This window comes from Saimiri boliviensis, chromosome 3, assembly GCF_048565385.1.
Source record: "Saimiri boliviensis isolate mSaiBol1 chromosome 3, mSaiBol1.pri, whole genome shotgun sequence".
NCBI lineage: Eukaryota > Metazoa > Chordata > Mammalia > Primates > Cebidae > Saimiri > Saimiri boliviensis.
The window spans coordinates 40,688,369-40,715,456 of NC_133451.1; the positions used below are offsets into that span (position 1 = coordinate 40,688,369).

General features: G+C 38.3%; 1 protein-coding gene across 1 annotated transcript in view; it reads left to right on the forward strand.

The window, feature by feature from the left end:
- Positions 1–1,407: 1,407 nt before the first annotated feature.
- Positions 1,408–27,088, forward strand: part of SLC30A9 (solute carrier family 30 member 9) — a 102,926-nt gene continuing 77,245 nt past the window's right edge. Inside the window, exons 1-2 of the mRNA XM_003940971.3 lie at positions 1,408–1,622; positions 15,999–16,163. Coding sequence (XP_003941020.1) covers positions 1,511–1,622; positions 15,999–16,163 — 277 coding nt within the window. The 5' untranslated portion in view covers positions 1,408–1,510. The remainder of the gene's footprint in view (positions 1,623–15,998; positions 16,164–27,088) is intronic.

The window sequence follows — 27,088 nt, forward strand, 5'->3', positions numbered from 1 at the left end:
GATCAGGCTTGCCTAAAATGACAGTTGAAACCAGAGCCATTTTAAGAATCCAAAATATGAGATTAGTTTTGTTCAAAAAGAATTATCTGTAAAAGTTAATGGATGTTTGCATAGTTACCATAAATTAAGAGGTAAGCTTTTATATATTTTTACTTCATCAAGTTGAATTTCTATTAAAACATTTCAAGAAAGGGAAAATAACATTCCAGTAATACTCGAATTTTTTAGTAATACTGAGCCTGTGATTTATGGGGTATCATTTTTTAATGTTTGTCCACTGAATGTTTTAAGTTATGTTTGTTATAGGAAGTTAAATTTGCTTACCATTCTTAGGATAATTTATTTGGTTATACCTAATTAGTATAAAATACGTATATTAGTATAAATATAAAAATAATTCTAAAAAATTAAGGACATACTAAATTTTCCTGAGATAGTTATTTTGCGGTAACACAAACAAGCGACTCAGATTAACTTGAAAGCAAACCACTATAGTTTCCATTCAATTTTTTTGTGTCAGGCATTGTTTTAGCCTCTTCATACAGCCATGTTCGAAACAGACAAGATTCCAGCATCATGATGCTTATTTTCTATTCCAGGACAGAAAATAGGAAAAAAAAAAATACCCACCATAATCTCAAATAGTGATAAGCATTTTGAAGAAACGTATATAGGACAGCGGGGTAGAGAATAACCAGGCCTATGATAGCTAGGGTGGTCAAGGAAGGCATCTCTTCGGTTTGAGTTAAGAGCTGAATGAGCATGGGAGAGAGGAACAGTTAACGTGAACACTGTTCAGGTTTCTTTCTCCCGGGACCAGACTGCTTCGAAGTCTCCACACCTCCGTTTACCCTAACATGTCACGAACATATAAAACCTCTTATTTTATTACAGTACAGACAAAAATCTGAGCTTCACAGATCAGTAGGGCAAGTAACCAATTCCGAAGTGTGTACTTGCCTTTATGATACTGGCTACACACTGGTGTTAAGGCAGAGGTTCTGGACAGGTTGGCCCCAAGTTGGGTTTATCCTGGCAGGCTCTAGGTAGAGAAGCTCAGAAAACCTGCGTCCGTCCTTCCCATCTCTCCTCCCATTTCCGAAACCATGGCCCCGGCTTCGAGAAAAAAAGGAAGTAGACAGAACTCACAAAGCACAGCTTTCCTGGCTGACCGGGATATAAACTGTTTACGTGCTGATTTCCAAGGACGCGCAAAAGCACGAAAGCCGAAGACGGCGGACACCAAACTTCACCTGCAGCCACGCCCTCCCCACGTCGGGGTCTGGGTTCCTGGGAGGGAAAGCCTCTCTATTGGTGCTCAACGTGCTACGTCACTTCCGCTGCCTCCACGGCAGGCGTCGCTAAATGACGTCGTTTCCGGGTCGCTGAGGCCGCCTCTGGCGGCGAAGGCGTCAGTGTTTGCGGATGCTCAGTCTATGGAGTCAGTTGGTACCGGTGGAGGCGCGGAGGCAGGAGGCGGTGTCCGAGTAGGGGCCTCTGCCCCGCCAGGATGTTTCCGGGCTTGGCCGCCGCCGCCGCGGCCCACAGATGTAGCTGGTCCTCTCTGTGCCGGCTCCGTCTGCGATGCAGGGCGGTGACCCGTGGCCCCAGCAACCGCCAGGGTGAGTGGCCCGCGCTGACCCGCTGGCTCCGTAAAAGCCGAACTGGATGGTTAGGCTTTGCTCGGCGCCTCGCCTGGGGCAGTTCGCCCGCTTGCCTTTCGCCAACCTCAGAACCTTCCTTTCCTGCCTTCGCCTTTCCAGTTCACCCTGCGCAGCCCGCGGGGGTCTTGACAGGTCTCCCTGACTCTGGTACCTCGCGCGGCCCCCGCGGGAACTTGTGGGCACCTCGCGGGCCGGATTGCACCTCTGAAGCGTACTGCTTTGTACTAAACTAAATGTTACGTGCGCATCGCGGTGTCCTGCGGTGACTCACCTCCGCGAGTGGAAATTGCGGACTCCGCAAAGTTCGAGGGTCTTTGTTGCTCTCCAGCACACCCTTATTTAACACTTGGTCGAGATTTTCTTGGCCTGTCCTTTTTCTCATTCTCCCAACTTGTTTTCTTAAATTTTCTGAAAGGAAGGAGGGGTGCTACTCAATACGGATCTTTCTGAAGAAGTACGAAAATATCCCACAATCATTGAATGAACCCAGTTTGGGGCCGAAAAACTCTTCAGTTCGGTTGAGCAGTTTTTTTGGTGAAAAAGGGTCAGCTATAACTGTAACCCAGAAAGAAATATGGTTGAAGAGAATTTTCATCTCTCTCAACATTTTCTGACTCAAATTTAAATGGTTTGAGAGTTTCCAAAAATAACATTGAACTTCTAATCAGGCTTACCTTAATTTTTGCCGTAGCTTGGCACACATTGCTTGACCCTGAGAATTAATAGGAACTCTGAGGGAGAAGGCAGAACTAAGTCTATCCTTAATCTAATCCCTCCATTCTTGGGGTGCAAAGAGTATTTACAGAAACATTTCTCAGAAATTCATGTTTGAAGCCAGGTGCGGTGGTGCATTCCTGTAGTCCAGCTACTCGGGTGGCTGAGGCAGGCGGATTGAGCACAGGAATTCTAGACTAGCATGGGCAACGTAGTGAGACCCATTTCTTAAAAAATAATGATGTTTGAAAAAACTTGTAGCATGTTCATGACCTCCTGAAAGAAGTCAGAAGTTGCAGTCATTTGAGATTGTATGTAGTATAAGCTGTGGTAACTATGTTGTGCATATAAATTAGAATATATTTTATTTGCAATAAATGTTAAAGTTGACTCTTAAAATTTCATACGGATGCATTTTAACAGCACTATTACCGGGACTTTTTGGTAGTGATAGAAAACTGTTGAATTTTTCATATTGGCAGTGTATTGCCAGGTTCTCTTACGAACAAAAATGAATCATCGGGTGGGTGCAGTGGCTCATGCTTGTAATCCTCAGGAGGATTGTAAACCTTAGGAGACTGAGGTAGGTGGATCCCTTGAGCCCAGGAGTTCCAGACCAGCTTGGGCAACATGGCAGATTGCCTCTGTACAAAAAATTAGCCTGGCGTGGTGACACACGCCTGTAATCCTAGCCTGTACTCAGGAGGATGAGGTGGGAGGATTGCGTGAACCCAGGAGGTCGAGGCTGCAGTGAGCTTTGAGCATGCCAGTGCACTCCAGCCTGGGTGACAGAGACCGACCCTGTCTCAAAAAGAAATAAAAAAAAAAAAAAAAAAGAAAAATGAATCATCTGTTTATACTGTATTCCAGAATCACCAAATAAGTTTCTAACGCAGTTGCTTCTATTGACCAAGCAATTTTGGCATTTTACACTTAAATTACAGTGGCTGTTAAATGTAGTCTAAACTGCCCTTTAAGTGTTGGTAAAAATGAGTTGAAACAGCGTAATACTTGTAATCCCTCTTCTGTGTAGCTATCATCGTGTTGAAAATTATGTATTCTTTGTTTCATCTGTCTGTGAAACACAGATAATTATTACCTATCTTTGTGGTCAAAATGACTTTGCAAATTTCTTTGGAATGTTTGCTACTACAAAAAATTAAAATGCCTTTTCACACTTAAAAATGCTTAGTAGGTTTTTAAAAATAACCTTGCTTGTGAAAATTTAGTTTCAGTAATGAAGGATTTCTTAAAAGGGCAGCCATTATTTTTATTTTTTAGATGGGGTTTCACCATGATGGCCAGGCTGGTCTTGAACTCCTGACCTCAGGTGATCTAGCCACCTTGGCCTCTCAAAGTGTTAGGATTGCAGGCGTGAGCCACCTAAGGGCAGCCATGATTACAGCAAAATTTAAAATTCATTTAGAAAAAGAGTACTATTTAAATCGGATGCGTGTGAGAAGACTATTTGAAGAACTTTTGGAGAAAGAAAATCTAAAAACATGTTTTTATTTGTCTAGAAGTAAGGTTTAGTTTATACTTCTAAAATGCCTGTGTGGCTGGGAAAAGCTTATAAAGCATAAAGAGAGGAGGGATCCTTGGGATTGCTTGTGTACTTAAAAATGAGAAATGCCAACTGGGCGCAGTGACTCATGCCTGTAATCCCAGCACTTTGGGAGGCCAAGGAGGGTGGATCACCTGAGGGCAGGAGTTTGAGACCAGCCTGGCCAACATGGGGAAACCTTGTCTCTACTAAAAGTACAAAAATTAGCCAGGTGTGGTGGCTAGCACCTGTAATCCCACCTACTCAGGAGGCTGAGGCAGGAGAATTGCTTGAACCTAGGAGGCGGAGGTTGTGATGAGCAGAGATTGCTCCACTGCACTCCAGCCTGGGTGACAGAGTGAGACTCTATCTCAAAAAATAAAAATTGAAAAAGAGAAATGCCTTTAAAGGCAAAAAAGAAACTGTCTAAAAGAAATATGAGAGCCATGTTTGTAATTTTGAGTTGTCTGGTAGCCATATTAAAAAATGTAAAATTAATTCAAGGTGAATTAATTTTAATAACAAAATTAATATATTTTAATAATAAAATATATCGGCCGGGCGCGGTGGCTCAAGCCTGTAATCCCAGCACTTTGGGAGGCCGAGGCGGGTGGATCACGAGGTCGAGAAATCAAGACCATCCTGGTCAACATGGTGAAACCCCGTCTCTACTAAAAATACAAAAAATTAGCTGGGCATGGTGGCACGTGCCTGTAATCCCAGCTACTCAGGAGGCTGAGGCAGGAGAATTGCCTGAACCCAGGAGGCGGAGGTTGCGGTGAGCCGAGATCGCGCCATTGCACTCCAGCCTGGGTAACAAGAGCGAAACTCCGTCTCAAAAATAAATAAATAAATAATATATATCAATAGTATTTTATTGAGTATATTCAAAATATTTCAACATGTAATCAATATCAAAATTATTGAAATATTTTGCATAGTCTTTTTGCACTATCCTTAAAACCCAGTGAATACAGCACGTCACAGTTCAGATTAACGACATTTTAAGTGCTCAGTAAATGGTGACTGCTCAACTAGATAGTGTAGTTAGAGTTAGTATCTTTAAGCTATAAAGAAGTTTCACAGGCCGGGCGCGGTGGCTCAAGCCTGTAATCCCAGCACTTTGGGAGGCCGAGGCGGGTGGATCACGAGGTCAAGAGATCGAGACCATCCTGGTCAACATGGTGAAACCCCGTCTCTGCTAAAAATACAAAAAATTAGCTGGGCATGGTGGCACATGCCTGTAATCCCAGCTACTCAGGAGGCTGAGACAGGAGAATTGCCTGAACCCAGGAGGCGGAGGTTGCGGTGAGCCGAGATTGCGCCATTGCACTCCAGCCTGGGTAACAAGAGCAAAAACTCCGTCTCAAAAAAAAAAAAAGTTTCACAAACCAGTGTACATTCCAGTAGGAAAATGGACAAAGGAATTGAATACAAAGTTCATAAAGTTGTTCAGGTGGCCAATAAAAATGCAAAACTGTTCCATACTTACTAAAAAACAGAGACTTTAAAAAATTTTACTTCTCATTGCCTATCTGGTTTTGGCTGAATTTTTCATAATGATGATACCCCATATTAAGAGGGCGAGAAAACAGGAACTCTCTTAACTACTGATTGAAAACATAAAAGATTTATGCCCTCTGACCTAACAGTTTTTATTCAAAAGGATTTACTTTAAAGAAATAATCAGATACATATTAAAATGTGTGCAGAAGTTCATTATAGTAATAAGTTGGTAGTTTACAGTTATGAAGAGTTGGAAACTGAAACATATTATGATTTATTTATTATGGGCTGGTGATATATACAACCAGTTTTTAAAAAAATTATAATTCAGGGGTAAGTGTGGTGGCTCACGCCTGTAATCCCAGCACTTTGGGAGGCCAAGGAAGGTGGATCAGCTGAGGTCAGAAGTTTGAGATCAGCCTGGTCAACATGGTGAAAAGCCTGTCTCTACCAAAAATACAAAAATTAGCTGGGCATGGTGTTGGGTGCCTGTAATCCCAGCTACTTGGGAGGGTGAGGCAGGAGAATCAATTGACCCAGGAGCAGAGGTTGCAATGAGCAGAGATCGCGGCATTGTACTCTAGCCTGGTTGACAAGTGCAAAACTCCGTCTCAAAAAATATATATAAATTATAATTCAGAAGAATAGTGACATGTAGAATACTCTTATATTATTAGGTAAAAACTGTAGAAAATACAGTAAAAAATATATACTGTGATATTAACAGTGAGTTTCTCTAAATTTGTGTTTTACAAATGATCTACAGTAGACATATACTTTTAAAGAATAAAAATGTTACTTATCTTCCATAGTAAGTATATCCTTTTTTATAAAAAGTTCCTTTGGATTAGGATAGAGCATATATATATTTTTTCATGTGTTTATACCTTGCCTAATTTGCCAAAAATTTGAGATAGGAAGACACTTAAATATACTAGATGAATGGATACATGCTTTTCTTAAATCTGAGATTAATAAAAGTAATTTTTATATAGAAAATATAAATCAAACATACTCTATATATTATTATTGTCTCTAATCTGCTAGTATTTATGGCCATAAGAAAAGTAGACTGAGAATTTAACTTTTATATCCAGCAGAGGTCCTTCCTCCTCCCTAACCTCTTTAAATAACTAAGAGCATTGGCTGTTATAAAAGACCAGCCTGGCCAACATGGTGAAACCCTGTCTCTACTAAAAATACAAAAACTAGCTGGGCGTGGTGGCAGGTGCCTTTAATGCCAGCTACTTGGGAGGCTGAGGCAGGAGAATCACTTGAACCTAGGAGGTGGAGGTTGCAGTGAGTGGAGACACTGCCACTGTACGCCAGCCTGGGCAATAGAGTGAGACCCACTCTTTCAAAAATAAAAAACAAACAAAAAAAACCCCACAAAAAACCAACCCATTTAGACTCAATGCTCTTAGTTGTTTAAGGAGGTTGGGGAGGAAGAAGGACCTCTGATGGGGATAAAAAGTTAAATTCTCAGTCTAAGACCATTGACAGTTATAAACAACATTTAGGGCTGGATTCAGTGGCTCACACCTGTAATCCCAGCACTTTAGAAGGCTGAGGTGGGCAGATCACCTGATGCCAGGAGTTTGAGACCAGCCTGGCAAAAACCTGTCTCTACTAAAAACACAACAAATTAGCTGGGTATGGTGGTGGGCGCCTGTAATCTCAGCTACTTGGGAGGCTGAGGCAGGAGAATCACTTGAACCTAGGAAGGGGAGGCTGCAGTGAGCCGAGATTGCACCATTGCACTCCAGCCTGGGCAACAAGAGCAAAACTCCATCTCAAAAAACAAAAGAAAGACCATTTAGGCAGGCCGATAGCAAGATTCTATGCAGATCAAATTAATGATATGATTTCTTGTACTTAACTGTAAAATGAAGCTAACTATGGCATGTGCCTCGTAGAGTTTTTGTGACTGAGGATCCTTAAGCATTAGATACTAGGCATTGTAGTTGCTGTTAGTGTAGTGCTGAACAAGAAAGATAGATGGTTTCCACCTTTATTCCTCCAAAAATAGAATATATTTAAAGTGCCATAGAAGAGATAACAAGCAGGACAATGGGCTAGAAAGTAGCCAGGAGGGTCTGTTTCATTAGATCTGATGGCCTGGGACTCCAGCTTTTCTGAGGTGATAACTGAGCTTAGGCAAGAAAGATGAAAATGAGCAAGCCAAGTGAAGATCTGGGAGAAAGAGCAATTTGGGAAGAGGAAAGAGGAACTGTAAAGATCAAACAAGTAGTATGTATATATGTATGTATTTTTGATACAGGATCTTGCTCTGTTACCCAGGCTAGAGTGCACTGGCACGATCACAGCTCATTGCAGTCTTGACTTCCCGGGCTCCAGAGATCCTCCCACTTCAGCCTTCTGAGTAGCTAGGACCACAGTAGCTAGTGCCATCATGCCCAGCTAATTTTGATATTTTTGTTAGAGACTTGGTTTTACCATGTTACCCAGACTGATCTCAAACTCCTGATGTCAAGGAGTCCACCCTTCTTGGCCTCTCAAAGTGCTGGGATTACAGGTGTGAGCTGCTGCACCTGGCCCAAATAGTTTCAAGGAGCATAAAGAAACCTGTTGTGTCTAGGGTATGGTGGGGAAGAAAGGAAATTTGTTTTTGTTTTTTGTTTTTTTGAGACGGAGTTTTGCTCTTTTGCCCAGGCTGAAGTGTAATGGTGCCATCTTGGCTCACTGCAACCTCTGCCTCCTGGATTCAAGCGATTCTCCTGCCTCAGCCTCCTGAGTAGCTGGAATTACAGTCATTAGGCAATATGCCCAGCTGATTCTTGTATTTTTAGTAGTGACAGGGTTTTACCATGTTGGTCAGCCTGGTCTTGAACTCCTGACCTCAGATGATCTGCCTGTCTTGGCCTCCCAAAGTGCTGGGATTACAGGCATGAGCCACTGTGCCTGGCCGAAATTTGAGTATTTTAAGCCAAAGGCTTTGAAAAAGAAGAATGTTTTAAAAATATCACTCTTGGCCAGGAGTGGTGGCTTATGCCTGTAATCCCAGCAATTTGGGAGGCCAAGGTGGGCAGATCACTTGAGTCTAGGAGTTTGTGACCAGCCTGGGCAACATGGCAAAATTCCATCTTTACAAAAAAAAAAAAAAAAAAAAAAAAAAAAAAAAGAATTATTTATCACAGGAAAAAACAGAAACAACTCAGATAGGGTGGCACACTCCTGTGGTCCCAGCTACTCAGGAGGCTGAGGTGTGAGGACCACCTGAGGCCGGGGTGGGGGGGGGCGGTCAAGATTTCAGTGAACCGTGATTGTGCCACTGCTCCAGCCTGGGTGACAGTGACACCCTGTTTCAGAAAAACACAAAATCACAGCTGAGTGCAGTGGCTCACGCCTGTAATCCCAACGCTTTGGGAGGCCAAGGAAGGAGGATCAGCTGGGTTTAGGAGTTCAAGACCAGCCTGGTCAGCATGCTGAAACCCCATCTCTACTAAAAATACAAATATTAGTCAGGCATGGTGGCATGTGCCTATAATCCCAGCTACTCAGGAGGCTGAGGCAGGAGAATCACTGGGACCTGGGAGGTAGAGGTTGCAGTGAGATACACTCCAACCTGGATGACAGAGAGACTCCACCTCAAAATAAATAAATAAATAGAATTAAGCAAGGTGGTAGAGATGTATGTCAAGATGCAGTCCAGGAAGTTGTCAGCATCACCTATTGTTTCCTAACCAAAAAAAAAAAAAAAGGAAAAAAGAAAAAAAAAAAAGATTTTCTGTTTCTTACTGAACTCTGGAGAAAAGTTACATCAGCAGTGGTCTTCTAGACTGAGCTACTCCATTTCGGTCACACTTTTACTTCCTAGATGATTAAGTATAAAAAGGATTTTTCTGCTGCTTTGGGTAGGTAAAATGATCGAAGTAAACCAGAGATAGTCAATCTGTTATTGGTAGACTGTGTTATAAATTGTGGTGATGATTAATAAGACCTTGATGAAGTTCCAGATAATTTAGCAATGGATATATCCTTTGTTTGTTTGTTTGTTTGTTTTTACGGGTATTTTTTTTAATACAGGGAAAGCATAAGGTATAAAGTAAAAATTATGCATAATCCAAATATTTCACCACATTTTTTGCAGTTGAAATCATACTGTGTAAGTCTCCTGCTTTTTTTATTCATCATTATAACATGAGTGTTTTTCCTTGATATTAAAAGTTTTTAATTAGTGCATAATAAATATATACAGACCTGCCATAACTTAATCATTCTTCTATTAGGGAACATTTGAGTTGTTTCTGTTTTTTCCTGTGATAAATAATACTATGAGGAATATCTTTGCATTCTATATTATGTATTTAAAATTCACACTTAATAACCTCTTTAAAAGGTTATATAACCACTTAGAAACCTCTTTAACAGTTATTTAGCTTTCATATATCACTGTCTTAGAAATTTTGGGACAGAATTACTGAAATAGTCTCTAAAGTAACGAGACTGAAATCTAGAAGACAGGCTGCAAGCTTGACTCTGACCCTGAAATTAGCAGAAATAAACTCAGTTTGCAAGAAATCTTTTTGTTTATTTTCAGTTGTTGCAGAAGTAACATAAACAGTAGATTGAATTGTTAGTTTGTATGAGAGAAAAGGTTTCTTTTTGTTGTTATTCGTAGCCTCAAAATGGTGGCCAGATTTTCTCTGAAAGCCAGATGTGGTAGGTGACAAATCAGATTGGAGAGAGAGGACAAAGTGACCACTGGCAGTGGGCATTAGGTTGTTAGCTACAGATGCCATGAGAGTAAAATAAACACAGAGAAGTGTAGCTGTTCTGAGTAGACTGATGATAGGATACAAGTAGCTCTGCATCTTGAAGACACAGCCCTTATATACAGAGCCATAGGAATGTTCTTGTCCAGGCTGGTAGAACAGTTAAATGCCAGAGTAGACTTCGATATGTATCTTGTTTAGAAGTCACCTTGAAGAAAGAGTATTAATGATGGGTAATATTTTTCACTGTCTCTTTGCTTGTTAGAATTAATGAATTCAGTAGTTCTTTAACCAGTGCTTGTGTTTTTATTGCTATGTGTTAGGTATTATCATTGTTTTATTGAGTTAAATGTGCTCCAGTATAGTTTTGGTTTTTTTTTTTTGAGATGGAGTTTCGCTCTCATTACCCAGGCTGGAGTGCAATGGCGTGATCTCGGCTCACCACAGCCTCTGCCTCCTGGGTTCAGGCAATTCTCCTGCCTCAGCCTCCTGAGTCGCTGGGATTACAGGCATGCGCCACCATGCCCAGCTAATTTTTTTTTTTTTGTATTTTTAGTAGAGACGGGTTTCACCATGTTGACCAAGATGGTCTTGATCTCTTGACCTCGTGATCCACCCAGCTGGGCCTCCCAAAGTGCTGGGATTACAGGCTTGAGCCACCGCACCCGGCCCAGTATAGATTTTAGAATATACAGTGTTAAAGATGGTAAATGTATCTGTCATTTTCTGTCTTTTATTAATGCCAAATGTGTACTTTTAACGTTGCTGATACCTTAATTTCTACTGTTGTTAAAAGTTAAGGACTTTTCAAAACAGCCAGAAAGCTATCAAAGGTTACTAGGATAGTGTCAAAAGCACTTAAAAGTCAGTTTTAAGAGACCATAGAGGGAGAGAGATCCAAGATGGCTGATCACTAGCAGCTCGGGATTGTAGCTCCCAGTGAAAACGCAAAGAACGAGAGGACGCCACACTTTCACATGAATTCCTGTTGCTCACGCACCAGGAGATTCCCAGCGGAGGAGCCCCACGGGTCGCCAGCGCGACTCTTGTGACCCGCGAGGTGGTTTTGCCGGTGCCTCAGAGCGTCGGTTCTCGGTGCAGAGTCAGAAAAGCACCACCAATCTTAACGCCGCTGATTTGGTCGGTGCAGTGGGTTGCTCAGATTTCGGCGCTGAGAATCAATAAGTTGGACGTCCACTCAGAAACCCAATTACAAAGACGGTAATTATAAAGACCACAGATGGATAAATCTACAACGAAGGGAAGAAAACGGTCAAAAAAGGCTGAGAATACCCAAGATCAGAACGCCTCTCCCTCAGCAGAGGATCCCAGTTCCTCATCAGCAACGAAACAAGGCTTGATGGAGAATGAGTGTGTTCCAATTACAGAAGCAGGCTTCAAAACGTGGATAATAAGAAACTTCTGTGAATTAAAAGAACTTGTTCTAACACAATCTAAAGGAACTAAGAACTTTGAAAAAAGGTTTGACGAAATGTCAACAAGAATACAAAATTTAGAGAGGAAAATAAGTGAATTGATGGAGCTGAAAAACACAATACGAGAACTACGTGAAGTATGCACAAGTTTTAACAGCCAAATTGATCAAGCAGAAGAAAGTATATCAGAGGTCGAAGATCAACTTAATGAAATAAAACTAGAAGACAAGATTAGAGAAAAAAGGATAAAAAGGAATGAGCAAAGTCTCCAAGAAATATGGGACTATGTGAAAAGACCTAATCTACGCTTGATAGGTGTACCTGAATGTGATGAAGAGAATGAATCCAAGCTGGAAAATATGCTTCAGGATATTATTCAGGAAAATTTTCCCAACTTAGTAAGGCAGGATAATATTCAACTCCAGGTAATACAGAGAACACCACAAAGATATTCCTCAAGAGCAACTCCAAGGCACATAGTTGTCAGATTCACCAGGGTTGAAATGAAGGAGAAAATACTAAGGGCAGCCAGAGAGAAAGGTCAGGTTACCCACAAAAGGAAGCCTATCAGACTTACAGCAGATCTCTCAGCAGAAACCTTACAAGCCAGAAGAGAGTGGGGACCAATATTCAACATCCTTAAAGAAAAGAATTTTCAACCAAGAATTTCACATCCAGCCAAACTAAGCTTCATAAGTGAAGGAAAAATAAAGTTTTTTGTGAACAAGCAAGCACTCAGAGAATTTATCACCACCAGGCCTGCTTTACAAGAGCTTCTGAAAGAACCACTACACATAGAAAGGAACAAACAGTATCAGCCTTTCTAAAAAATACCAAAAAGTAAAGAACATTAATATAATGAAGAATTTATATCAACTAATGGGCAAATGGCAGTATTAAACTCACATATATCATTATTAATTCTAAATTTAAATTGACTAAATTCCCCAATTCAAAGACAGACAGCCAATTTGGACAAAAAACTAAAACTGTATGCTGCATCCAGACCCATCTCACATTCAAGGATACACAAAGACTCAAAACAAAGGATGGAGAGAGACTTACCAACTAACCAGAGAGCAAAAATAAATAAATAAAAAGCAGAAGTTACAATTTTTGCCTCTGATAAAATAGTATTTAAAGTAACAAAGATCAAAAGAAACAAAGAAGGACATTATATAGCAATAAAAGAATCAATGCAACAACAAGAAGAGTTAAAGGTCCTAAATATATACGCACCCAATACAGGAATACCCAGACATACAAGACTTATAAAGAGACTTAGACTCCCACATAATAATAGTGGGAGACTTCAACATTAATATTAGACAGATCAATGAGACAGAAAATTAACAACGATATCCAGGACTTGAACTCAGATCTGGAACAAGTAAACGTAAATAACATTTATAGAACTCTCCACTTTACACAAAATATACACTCTTGTCAGTACCACATCATATCAACTTAGAAGTTTAAACGAAATGTTGGTTGGCTCCTTGTTTGTTACTCTCTTCCCTCATTTTCTTTCATGTCTCCATTATTAAGGACAATTGTAGGCATACCCATATTTAGACTGCATTCTATCCCGGGCAACAAAGCAATACCCCTATTCTCTCTCCCTCTTCCTCTTTCTCTTTCTTCCTCTTCTTTATTCTTTTTCTTATTATTCTTTTTCTCTTTCCAAAAAAAATTCTGAAAAATCTGATTCTTCAAAGAATTTGTGATCCAGATAAGGGTAAGAACTATTCATCTAAGCCAAGGTCATAAACCTATTTTCTCTTGACTTTTGTGCTTCCCCTTGACCATGCTGTGAAGCTCAGAAAATAATTAAAGATCTGTTTAAAAGGAAAAAAAAAAAAAAAAAAGAAAAGAGACCATAGAATAGTTTGAGCATTAGTCCAGATAATGATTAACTAGATTGAAAAATGTCAAGTAATGTTTAAATGTATGAAGTTGTAATGATATACACACAAATTAAAAATGTGTCACTGTTGCAGTACCATAGGTAATTAGCTTATTATTTTGAGAACTGATAAAGGGGAAGAAGCTTTTAGTCTGACTTTCCTATATGAACTATATTTCTGAATAACCAAATAAGTGAGGGATATTTTCTCTTTGTAGAAGTATTCTGACTAGTAATTGAAGGAGTAATAAAATTGAAATATCATTTTGTAACCACCTAATGAATAAATGATTCTAGGCATTGAACAACAGAAGACACTATCATCACAAATAAATTGACAACCAGTTACTCTGTGGTTCCTGATAAAGAACTCATCACCGCTTAAAGTAGTGTTGACATCATTAAAAGGGCCTGAAGTTAGACAAAGCCTTTACAGCCATTGATTTATAGAACATTTTTAAGGATGGGCTAAACAATACCATGGGAATTTAGTCAGCAAAATTCAACATGGGAAACTACCAGGACAAAAATTCAGGACAAACAACCTGGCTTTTTCAACATAAAAATTGCAGTTAAAAAAAAATCGTGCAGCATAAAAGAGACTTAAAAGACATCTCAATCAGTCCCAATATGTGGACTTTATTTGGATCTATTCACATAGAAACTGGAAAAAAAATTAATAACATTTGTAACAACTGGAAATTTGAGATTGAGAATATTTGATGATATTAAGGAATTTTTTTCTTTAACTTCTGGTAATGGTGTTATGGTTATGTTAAAGTTTTTGTCTCTTAGAAATACGTACCAAAATATTTCATGAATGAATTTTGTCTGAGATTTGCTTCCAGTTAATATTGGTGCAGATAGAGATGAGATGAAATTGACCCTGAGTTGATCATTGTTGAAAGTAGGCCGTGAGTACGTGGCAGTTTATTGTGGTGGTTTTTCTATCTTTGCATACGTTTGAGATTTTCTATAACATTTTAAAAACAAAGAGAACATTGAAAAAAAATTTAGCATCAAGTCATAGAAACAGGTCATCTTCAGAGGAAGGACTTTTAGACTGTGGAATAATCCCTCTTTAAACGTCTTAGCACGGATTCTATGAAAGTATTTCATCAGTGTGTAAAAAAAAGTGGCATATTGTCTTTGTCAGGCTATTATTACAGAAGATATTTTGAATTGGGCTGAACAGTCAGAACACCAGTGGCCAGGATGAAGATGCTTTCCTGGAGTATCTTTCCTAGGAAAATCTTCTTTAGCCCATATTTTACTAATTATTTTTGCTAGTAGGCAGCATATTTTAATGTGTAGGAATAATCTTCTCTTATGTATGCTTTACTGACCCTTTAAAAAATAGACACAATGACCAAAAACATTCTAGGCCTTCAACAGTTTCCCAAATAAGTAAAAGAATCAGTTGATATCAGGAACTTTTTCAAGAAAGTAAGTTCTAGGCCTGAAACTTGAGTGAATACTTATGTTCCCTTATGCCCTTTGTGTTCTTCAAATTATCTTCAACATTCACAGTAATTGATGTTCCTGATGAATTCTGAGCCTTTAAGAAATAGCATTTTGTTTCAGAATGCGTATATCTGCACATAAAACATAAATGAGTTAACATATTTGGAAGATCATTATTAAGCAGGTTAGAAAAGTTTCAACTCTTGAATGCTCAACCCTCCATCCTTGGAAAAACTTGATTATCTATAATGTAATTTGATTTCACCTAAAACTTTACAAAATATATGAATGATATCTAGATAGAGTTTTTGGATTCTTTCAAAAAGACGAATTCTCAGGACTCGTTAAAAAATAAAAGGGAAGGAGAGTCAAAAGAAAATAGAGACATGTGGTTTTCTGCTACTTGGCTAAATTTTGAAATATATTTTCCTTCTGTATTTGAGCCCTTCAAAGCTCACAGATGAAGCAGCTGAAGTGCTTTGTAATTAGTCTTCTATTCTTCACTCAATTAAAATTCCCCGTATACTGAGGCATGTCTCCAAATGTTGATCTAATTATCTGATTAAAAAATCGGTGACAGTATGAATGACTGATTAATATAATTAACTTATTGATTGTGAAATGAAAGAGGAATAAATCTTTAGCTAGTGGAAGGACACAGGATAATTTTATGTAGGAAGTCTTCCTGACTTTCCCTCTCAGAGTCCTTTATTCTGAAAAGTAATTATGACAACATTTTTTTAGCTTGCAACCACCATGCAAAATAAAGAGTATCTATTATGGACTATATAGCTTTCAAAATAGCTGAATAGTAAAATGTTTTATTTGATTTTTAAAATATTTTTTAAATTTCCAAATAAATAAATTTACAAGTTAGAGAAAAATGGAATATTGTCACTAATTTTTCTTTACAAAATGTATTTCCTGTGTACCTAGGAGCAGTGAAACACCTCTTCTGGAGAGGGTGGCTTGGCAATTGTGCAGCTGGGAGTAGGTTTGAAATTAAAATGTATATATTTTTTCTTTTAGAGTGGCAGAATTTAGTGACATTTGGAAGCTTTTCAAACTTGGTTCCCTATAGTCATCCATATGTTTGTACACTGAGTCAAGTCAAGTTGTACTCCACAGATGTTCAGAAAGAAGGACAGGGATCACAAACTCTCAGAGTGGAAAAAGTACCATCGTTTGAAACAGGTAGGTATAATTTTTTTAAATGTATTTTGTTCTGTATACTGGAATAGTTTGTGTAAAATTATTTCTTCCCTGAATGTTTGATAGAATTTACTTGTAATGGTATCTGGACTGATGGTTTCTTTAGGGGAACTATTAAACCACTAATTTAATTTCTTTATTTATTCTATTTCTTTTTGACTCAGTTTTCTACGAAAAACTATCTACTTAAACTAAATTTTTAATTTATTGGTATAAAATGTGTAACAATATTGTTTACTCTCAGAAGCATATGTAGTTATGTCCTTTTTTCGTTCCTAATATTTGTTTTATTTTCTTGACTAGTCTTACTGAGGTTTGTCTTTTATTATTTTTCCAAGTATTAACTTTTTTTACTTTGAACCATTATATGTTTGTTTCCTATTTCATCAATTTTTGCTTTTTAAATATAGCCTCCTTTCTGCCTTTTTTTGGTGTTTCTTCTGTCATTATTTTTTCTTTGTTTTGTTGTTTTATAATTTCAACTTTTATTTTGTGTGTTGATGAGGTGTGGGTATTCTTGATCTTGTCACCCAGACAGTGAGCAGTACCAAATAGTTTTTCAACCATTGCTGTTCCCTCTGTCTCCCTCATCTAGAAGACTCCAGTGCCTATTTTTGCTATCTTTACGTTCATTTATACCCAGTGTTTAACTCCTAATTATAATTGAGAACATGTGGTACTCGGTTTTCTGTTTTTGTGTTAAATTAATTAGGACAATGGCCTATGTGGTTACATCCATGTTGCTGCAAAGGACGTGATTGATCCCTTTTTGTGGCTGCATGGTATTCCATGGTGTATATGTACCATATTTTCTTAATCCAATATACTATTAATGTACACCTAGGTTGATTTCATGTCTTTACTATTGTGAGGAGCGCTGCAGTGAACATACGAGTACATGTGTCTTTTTGGTAGAATAATTTATTTTTAATATATAGTCACGAATGGGATTGCTGGAGTTCTTTGAGAAATCCCCAAACTGCTTTCCACAGTGGTTGAACTAATTTACATTCCTACCAGTAGTATATAAGTATTGCCTTTTCTCTGTAGCCTCACTAGCATCTCTTGTTTTTTGGTTCGGTAATTCTGTTTTTATTTATTTATTTATTTAGAAACAGAGTTTTGCTCTTGTTGCCCAGGCTTGAGTCAGTGAATGGCACCATCCCAGCTCACCACAGTCTCCAACTCCCGGGTTCAAGCAGTTCTCCTGCCTTAGCCTCCCAAGTAGCTGGCATTACAGGCATGCACCACTATACCCAGCTAATGTATTTTTAGTACAGATGGGATTTCTCCGTGTTGGTCAGGCTGGTCTTGAACTCCCGATCTCAGGTGATCCACCTGCCTCAGCCTCTCAAAGTGCTGGGATTACAGGTGTGAGCCACCGCACCTGGCCTGTCATTCTGTAGATACTTAGCTTATTAATGTTAACCCTTCCTTCCTTTCTAAAGTAGGCATTTAAGCCATGATAACACATCCCACAGTTTTGATATGTAATATTTTTATTATTTGTAATTCTAAATGTATTCTTATTTCTATTGTGATTCTTCTTTGACTTTTTAGTTATTAAAGTATCATTTTCAGTTTACAGATAGATGGAATTTTTATCTTTTTGTGTTAAATGTATTTCACAAAATATGGTCTGTATTAATTCAGTCTTGAAACTGAAATTTGTTGAGTGTAACATTTTGGTTTAGCAGTTGGTCAGTTTTTCTAAATGGTTTTCCTGTGCTTGAAAAGAATGTGTATTGCGGCCAGGTGCAGTGGCTCAAGCCCGTAATCCCAGCACTTTGGGAGGCTGAGGTGGGTGGGTCACGAGGTCAAGAGATCAAGACCATCCTGGTCAACATGGTGAAACCCCATCTCTACTAAAAATACAAAACATTAGCTGGGCATGGTGACGCGTGCCTGTAATCCCAGCTACTCAGGAGGCTGAGGCAGGAGAATTGCCTGAACCCAGGAGGCGGAGGTTGCGGTAAGCCGAGATCGCACCGTTGCACTCCAGCCTGGGTAACAAGAGTGAAACTCTATCTCAAAAAAAAAAAAAGGAAAAGAATGTATATTTTTGGTTGCTGGTGTGGTGTTTATACACATCAGTTCTGATTTTTAGTTGTTCAATACAGATCTTTGTCCTGTTTTTAAAATTCATCATTACCAAGGGAGATATTGGGGTATCACACTCTGATGGTAGATTCAGTGTTCTTTTTTCACAGTTCTGTGAATTTTTGCTTTTTATAATTTGAAGCTGTCATTAGATACATACACATATTTTGAATTGTTCCATAACACTGATGAATAATACCCTTTATCACTGTCCAGCTACTCTTTTTCTTTAGTGACATCTCTACTACATTTCTTTTGGTTACTGTTTTCCCATTATAATTTTTTCCATCCTTTGATTTTAACTTTTTTGTCTCAATACAGTCATCTATATCTTTTAACTGGAAATTTAGGCAGTTTACATTTACTGTAATCACTGATAGAGTTAAACATATTTCTACCATTTTATCATGTTTTCTTAAATTCCTTTTTTTACCTTAAATTTTTTTTCTCATTCCATCATCTCCTCACCCCTGTTCTCTCCCTTTCTCTCATTTGAAGTTTTAGACTGTGTCTGTACTTCAAAGCCTAAAGGTAATTGATAAATTTACTTTCCTTCTGAAAAATACAAAAGCTTTAGAATGCTTTAATTCTGATCACCTCCTTCAGCATACATGCTATTTGTTGGCTAATATTTTCTCTCTATTCTGCTGTTTCTCTGCTATAAAATATATATTGTTGCTTGCTTAAGATTTATTCAGAGTCCTGTTAATCACCTCTCGTTATGTGTGATCTTTCTGTCTGATGTGCATCCTATAAAAGTTCCTTTAGGTAAGGATCTTTTGTGGGAAAGGCACATTTAAGATGTTACTCCATTGTCTTTTGGCTTCCACTAATTGTTGAGAAGTCAGATATTATGTCTTTGTTTGTATATATTTTCTGTTTGACTGCATTTTAAAATTTGATTATTTTGAAAGCATTTTTCTTTGGTATAAATGGCAGTTTTATTCTGAAGTGATTACGTATATATTTCTTTGTCTTTATTCTACCTGAAATTTGTTGGGCTTCTTGGATCTGAGGATTAGTATTTTACTACAGTTCTGGAATTCTGCAGTTCTCTTTTATTATCTTTTCAGATATTACATCTTCTCATTTCTGTATTATCTCCTTCTGGAACTTCTATTAGAAATATGTTACATCATCTTATGTTGCTTTTCATGTCTCTGAACCTCTCATCATATTTTCTATTTCTTTACCTTTCTGCCCTGCATTCTGTATTATTTCCTTAGGTCTACCAAGATCACTATCATTAGTTGCCTCTAATATGCTGGTTGATTAGATATTTTGGGTTTTTAACTTAAATGATTTTATTTATTTATTTATTTTTTTGAGACCAAGTCTCATCGTTGCCGAGGCTGGAGTGCAGTGGTAAGATCATGGCTCACTGCAGCCTTAACCTCCTGTGCTCAACCTACCTCAGCCTCCTAAGTAGCTGAGAAAACAACTGTGTGCCACATCCCCAGCTAATTTATTTTTATATTTTGTAGAGACAAGGTCTCCCTGTGTTGCCCAGGCTGGTCTCGAACTCCTGGGCTCAAGCAGTCTTCCTGCCTCAGCCTTCCAAAGTGCTGGGATTACAGGTGTGAGCCACCATACCTAGCCATATTTTTCATTTCTAGAAATTGTTTTTTACCTTGCTTGGTTGGTCTTTAATTCCTTGGTTGTATTTTCAGACTTACCTTTTATTACATTAGATACATTAAACTTAGCTATTTTATATTTATTACTGAAAATTCTGCTATAGAAAATCTTTCTGTTTCTCACTATATTCTTTTCTTCCCTTTTTTGCTCTTGTTAATGATGTCATACCTGTATTTTATAACTGTGAGTTGTTCATTTTCCATGATTTTGTATCTTGAAAGTATTTGACGTTTATCTGGATTGAAAATGCCTTTCTGCCTACGGGGAGGGTTTGTTTTTGCTTCTGTAAGCTACTGGGTATACAGTTGAGACGACATTAAATTCAGTTACCTGCTTTAGATTTACATTGTGAATTCAGATTGTATACTTGTGTTAGGGTTCTCTTGTCTGTATGATTTTCAGAATGTTTTTTTTTCTTCCCACTACTTAGCACCAAAGTACAGACAGGCCTGTTTCCTTGCTGTTCCCTTCTGTGCGTATTATTTATTTCCAGTTCATAGTGATGCCATGGCTGTGGCATTTTACCTCAGTGTCCCCTGTTAGACTCTTTATCTTGGGCAGAACCTAGTCTTATTCTTTGATCTCCCATGCACCTTGTAGCTGTAAAGGAGAAATAAGCTCAAAGAATCCAAGCTTCAGTAGAAATCAGGGGAAAGCTGGCTTTGGTGTGTTCATTTGTTTGTAGAGGTCCTGCTTTCACTTCATTTTTGCCCTTTTCATATCATTTTTTGCTGGACTAACAATGCATTTAAAAAGATTTTGCTTGGGGTTCAATAAAAAGAAGCATTAAAGCAAGTCTTTTATTTATTCATTTATTTGTTAATTTACTCAAGAAGTATTTATTGAGCACTTTTTATATGGCAGCAAATGAGTGACTCAGAGTTGATTACTAAAGCAGAAAATTAAGCAAACAGATAATTGTATTTTAACATTTGGCCCAGTACTTATGGGTTCTGCATCTTTGGATTCAACCAACCAAGGATCAAAAGATTTAGGGGGAAAATGGATGACTGCATCTGTACTGAACATATATAGACATTTTTTCTTGTCAGTATTTCCTAAACAATGCAGTATAACAGTGATTTACTTAGCATTTGCATTGAATTAGGTATTATAAGTAATTTAGAGATTATTTAAAGTACGTGGGAGGATGTGCGTAGGTTATATGCAAATACTGCACCATTTTATAAGGTGGACTTGAGCATCCATGGATTGTGGTATCTGTAGGGAAGTCCTGGAACCAGTCCTTGACAAATACTGAGGGATGACTGTTCTGTGATAGAGGGGATTCATTGTGCTGCAGGGGCACGTAGGAGAGGCACTTAAGTGAGTCTTGAGTGGTTAGGAAAGATTTCCATAGGAAGTGATACCTACTTGGGGACTTGAAAGAAAAGCATGTATTGCCCAGATGTGGTAGCTCACGTCTAAAATCCTAGAACTTTGGGAGGCCTAAGTGGGCGGATCACTTGAGCCCAGGAGTTCGAGACCAGCCTTAGCAACATGGTGAAACTCTGTCTCTCTACAAAAAATACAAAAATCAGCTGGGCATAGTGGCTTGTGCCTATAGTCCCAGCTACTTGGAAGGTTGAGGTAGGAGGATCATCTGAGCCTGAGAGGTCAAGGTTGCAGTGAGCCATGATAGTGCCACTGCACTCCAGCCTGGGCAACAGAGTGAGACCGTGGCTCAAAAAAAAAAAAAAAAAAAAAGGTAAAAAACAAAAAGGTAGGTGTTGGTATGGTGAATGTTGGAGAAAGGAGGTAAAATTCGTGGTAGAGGATTTGGTGGTAAGTTTGGTAATGTTGAAAGTAGAAGAGATGCTGATCTAGTTTCTATATTCCTTTTTATTTTTTTCTACTACTCTCTTGCTTCTTCATTATGTTTCAGCCAAAGCAGTCTCCCTTTTACTCAGCCATGTAATGAGAAAATGGGAAGAGTTAAGCAGTAGTCAGATCAAGCTCTTGTTCAGGAGTTTGGACTTTGTTTTGTAGGTAGTGGGAATAACAGAGTATTATTAATACAAGTAGGGGAGGTACTTAATCAGATTTAAGGTTTTAGAAAGACAGCTAGCTGCAGAATGGCAAACAGATTGCAAAGGAGGGAGATTGAAAGTAGTACAAATGAAGGTCTGAACTAGGGTATTGATAATGCTTTTTTTTTTTTAAAGGAGTAGATGACCTTAAGAGATCTAGGAACTGAATAGGACTTAGTAATTGAATTTGGGGGATGAAGGAGAGGGTCAAGTAAAGAGCAGTGCTTGGTTACTGTTTGGCCAACTGTGTAGATTATTTCTAAAATTAGGAGTACTAGAGCTGGAGGATATTTTAATGAGATGATGATGATGGCTTGGTTTTAGACATCTGAATTATAAGTGCCTATGAAAGATCTTAACAGATAATGCAGTGACCAGTAGGCAGTTGGGTATCCAGTGAGTCTGCTGGTCACTGTATTATCTTTTAAGATGTCACACATCAGGCCAGGCACACCTGTAATCCAAGCACTTTGGGAGGCCGAAGTGGGTGGCTCTCGAGGTCAAGAGATCGAGATCATCCGGCTGACATGATGAAACCCCATCTCTACTAAAAATACAAAAATTAGCCAGCCATGGTGACGGGGGCCTGTAATCCCAGCTACTCGGGAGGTTGAGGCAGAGAATAGCTTGCACTCGTGAGGTTGCAGTGAGCCGAGATCACTCCACTGCACTGCAGCCTGGGCAACAGAGTGAGACTCTGTCTCTAAGAAAAAAAAAAAAAAAAAATGACTGGGCATGGTGGCTCACGCATGTAATCCCAGCACTTTGGGAAACCAAGACAGGTGGATCATGAGGTCAGGAGTTCAAGACCAGCCTGGCCAATGTGGTGAAACCCCATCTCTACTAAAAATAAAAAAATTAGCCAGGCATGGTGGTGCATGTCTATAACCCCAGCTACTAGGAAGACTGAGGCAGGAGAATAGCTTGAACCCAGGAAGTGGAGGTTGTAGTGATCCTGCCGCTGCACTCCAGCCTGGGAAAGACCAAGACTCCATCTCAAAAAAAAAAAAAAGATGTCACACATCTTAACACAACTACCATCCTACTTCAACATATGATTATCTCTTGTCTGATCCCAGTCTTCTCCCTGGGATCTCTGCTTCCATTCTTGTCCTTCTGTAATTCATTTTTCACATAACAAGTTAGGTCTTTTTAAAAACAGATCATGTCACTTTTTTAATTAAAACTCTCCATTAGCTTCCAGTTACCCATAGAACAAAGCTGAGACTGCTACAATAAAATTAAAATTTATTATTCTGACTCTCAGAGTTCTCTCTACCTGATCTGTCTTCCATATTCCTCTTTATTTTCTTCTCTACTCTCTTGCTTGCTCATTATGTTTCAGCCAAAGCAGTCTTCTTTTCGTTCTGAAAAAATGGCAAGCTTGTTGTTACAGGTCCTTTGCTCTGGTTGCTCTTTCCAAGGTGCCCTTCTTCACGTGGCTCAACCTCTTTGAGTCATTCATATCTCAGTTTAAATGTCAGCTCTGCATAGAACCATTTTTAAATCACTCAATCTAAAGTAGCCACCCAGTAAGTCTTTAAATACACCTAATTTAATTTTCTGTGTAGGTAGTACTTACTCCTGATTGATGTTTTCAATATTTTATATATTTCCTCATCAACTACGTGCTTGCAAGCTCTGTGACAGCATGAACTTCAGTGTCTTGCTGATAGTAGGGACATAATATTTATAAGTGAGTGAATGCATAGAGTTCTAATGTAGAGCTAAAGATTTAGGAGTTTTTAGCTGTACACATATGGTAACTGAAGTCATGGGTCTGTTTGAGACAGTGCAGGGAGAGTGTTTAGAGTGAGGAAAGATCTTCTAGTACAAAATTCCCCACATGGGTAAGGGACAGGTAGAAGGGGAGCCTGCAACAAAGACTTTAAAAGGAGTGGTTGGAGAAAAACCAGACTATATTGTGTCAGGAGAACAATGTCCTCTTCGAATAGTGTATGAAGAATAATAAACATTTCAAGACTATTTTTCCTTTAGATAGATGTGTTTCACAGGGAAGATTTTACAGATTCCTTGAGAAACCTGTATACATTTTAATGGTTCCTTGTTTTCATTATTTTTTCCTAAGCGTCATCCTCCCTTTGGGTTTACCTGTGTAATTTCTTCCCTTTCTTTTGTGGTGATGGAGAACTGCTTGGGTAAATATTGATTGAGAGTTTGATTTTATGCAATGAAAGAATGCAGAGTGTAATGAGTCCCTAAGTTCCAGAAAAAAGCATGTTTATTAGGACATAGTTAAGGGAAAATAAATAGTGATGAAATAATAAAATTAAAGGTAAAATATGTTATAATGCTCTGCTGAGGTGAACATAGACTCAGAGGAAAATATTTAATATAGTTTTCCCATTCAGAATCTTTCAAATAGAAATAGAAGTTTATTTGTTTTTTTTTTTTTTTTTTGAGACGGAGTTTCGCTATTGTTACCCAGGCTGGAGTGCAATGGCACGATCTCGGCTCACTGCAACCTCCGCCTCCTGGGTTCAGGCAATTCTCCTGCCTCAGCCTCCTGAGTAGCTGGGATTACAGACACATGCCACCATGCCCAGCTAATTTTTTGTATTTTTAGTAGAGACGGGGTTTCACCATGTTGACCAGGATGGTCTCGATCTCTCGACCTCATGATCCACCCGCCTCGGCCTCCCAAAGTTCTGGGATTACAAGCTTGAGCCACCGCGCCCGGCCTATTTGTTTTTTTTTATTATTATTATTTCTTTGCTGACTGGAATTAAAATGTTAGTTTATTTTCTTATATTAGAAATACATTATTTATTGACAGTTTTATTTTGGGCTCAATTTTTCAGGATTTGCTTAGGCCACATTAGACCTTGTTAGCCATCAGATAGATAGCAAAATGATTGCTTGATTGAAAGATAATTTGTATATTTAAGGATTTGAGGTTGAGTTTTGAATAATTCAAATCATATGATAAAGTCAGGAACAGCTCATTAAGAAGCAGAGACTTGCTAAGGAATCCTTAAGTTTTTAAGTAGCATTCAGATGTGTTAAATTTTAGTAAAATTAGTTTTAATTTTGATAATGACAGCAGATGTGTGGCAAACAGCCAGGATTTGAGCTTAAAACAAATGTCTAGAGATATTCATGGATAGAATGTTTGGTTACTCATTGAAATCATAAAGATTCTACTCCAGTGATGCAGTGGGAGTTTATTAAGTTGGTGTCATGCAAAATAAGTAGTCATACATGTGTTTAAGCCGTTTACTTGCATTCTTGTTTGTGCTTTATAACATATATTTAGTAACATCTAGACAGTTTGTGGTGAGAAGACTATCCAGAAGTATACAACTTAGAGCAACTCATTTAATGTGATTTAGTTGAATGATTTTGAGCATTGTAGAAACTAGGTTTGTTTCTGAAACTTTTGACAGTAGATACCAGTTGTTTGGGCATTAGGTAAGTTTTGAAAATATATTATTCCACCCTTTTCCCTTCTCTTTTCTCTTCCCTGCTTTCTATTTCCCAAAGCTAAATTGTAAAAAATTAATATATAGATTCTATACCTAAAGATGCTTTAGAATTTGCTTGCTGTTTAGCTAGACAAAAATAAAATTATAGTAAATTTAACTTTTCAAGGTCAAATGTAGTTATTAAATAGAAGTGTTTTTAAGCTTGTCTTCAGTTTACCAGTATGACATCATAACCTATTTAGGATTTGGCAAATATTTAAAGGCTTTTTAGGTTTTCTGTACATGCTTTAGGTATCAAAACACACTGTATGTTGGCCAAGTGCAGTGGCTCACACCTGTAATCTAGCACTTTTGGAGTCCAGGTTTAAGCATCTCTTGAGGTCAGGAGTTTGAGACCAGCCTAGGTAACATAGGGAGACCCCCATCTGTACAAAAAAATAAAATGATTAGCTAGGTGTGGTGGCATGTGCTTGTAGTCCCAGCTACTCAGGAGACTGAGATGGGAGGATCACTTGAGCCCATGAGGTCGAGGTTGCAGTGAGCCCTGATTGTGCCACCACAATCCAGCCTGGGTGACACAGCAAGACCCCATGTCAAAAAATAAAAACAAAAATAAATAAATAAACATTCTCTCTCTCTCTCTCTCTCTCTCTCTCTTTCTCTCTCTCTCCTTCCCTCCCCCCCACCAGTGTTTTTCACTGAAAAACAATTGCCAGAAAATATACTAAAAATTAAATGTAAAATATTTTGCTTTTACTTCAAATAGGTCTTTGCTTTTGTTAATGCTTAATATATTGGCATTTAATTGCTTCATATAAGCTTTGAAAAAGGTAACTCAATGGATAGGCAGAACTTCTGATCACAGAGGTATCATGAATACATGCTTTGAGGCACCTGTTCTAACCATTCATTGGAATAATAAAGTATAAAAAGAGAAAATTGAAGACATAATTGGACTAACAAAAGACATGTTATATCAAAGAAATGGGAAACTAGTATCTGGGCTCTGGGTCTGTAACCTGGGAGTGGCAGCTAGGAGACTGGGTAATTTATGAAGTGGTTTAATTGACTCACAGTTCCACATGACTGGGGAGGCCTCAGGAAACTTACAGTCATGGCAGAAGGCACCTCTTCACAGGGTGGCAGCAGAGAAAATGAATGCAGGCAGGGGAAATGCAAGACACTTAAAAAACCATCAGATCTTGGAACTATCATGAGAACAGCATGGGGGAAACTTCCCTGTGATCTGATTACCTCTACCCGGTCCTCCCCTTGACACGTGAGGATTAAGGGATTTATAATTCAAGGTGAGATTTGGATGGAGACACAGAGCCAAAACATATCAACCAGGAATTGAAACCTGATGTTTCCTGGCTTAAAGACTGGATTGAGGGGAAGAAATTTCAAACTGACAATATGAAATTAAACTGGCAGTATGAGTTCTGCATAGAGGTATTAGATTGAACTCTGAACAGAAGAATGTGAAAAGGAGAATGAAAGGATATACCCTATTTAGGATAAGATTGCAAATTCTAAAATTTCAAAGTACATGAAGAATACTAATGCTAAGAAAGCTAACAGAATCAACAAATATGAATTAATTTTAGATGAAGTTAAAATAACAGTTTCAATTGCTTTAAAATAAGTTTAATGTTCTCGAATGGTTAAATGAAGGACTCATATTCATTAAAAA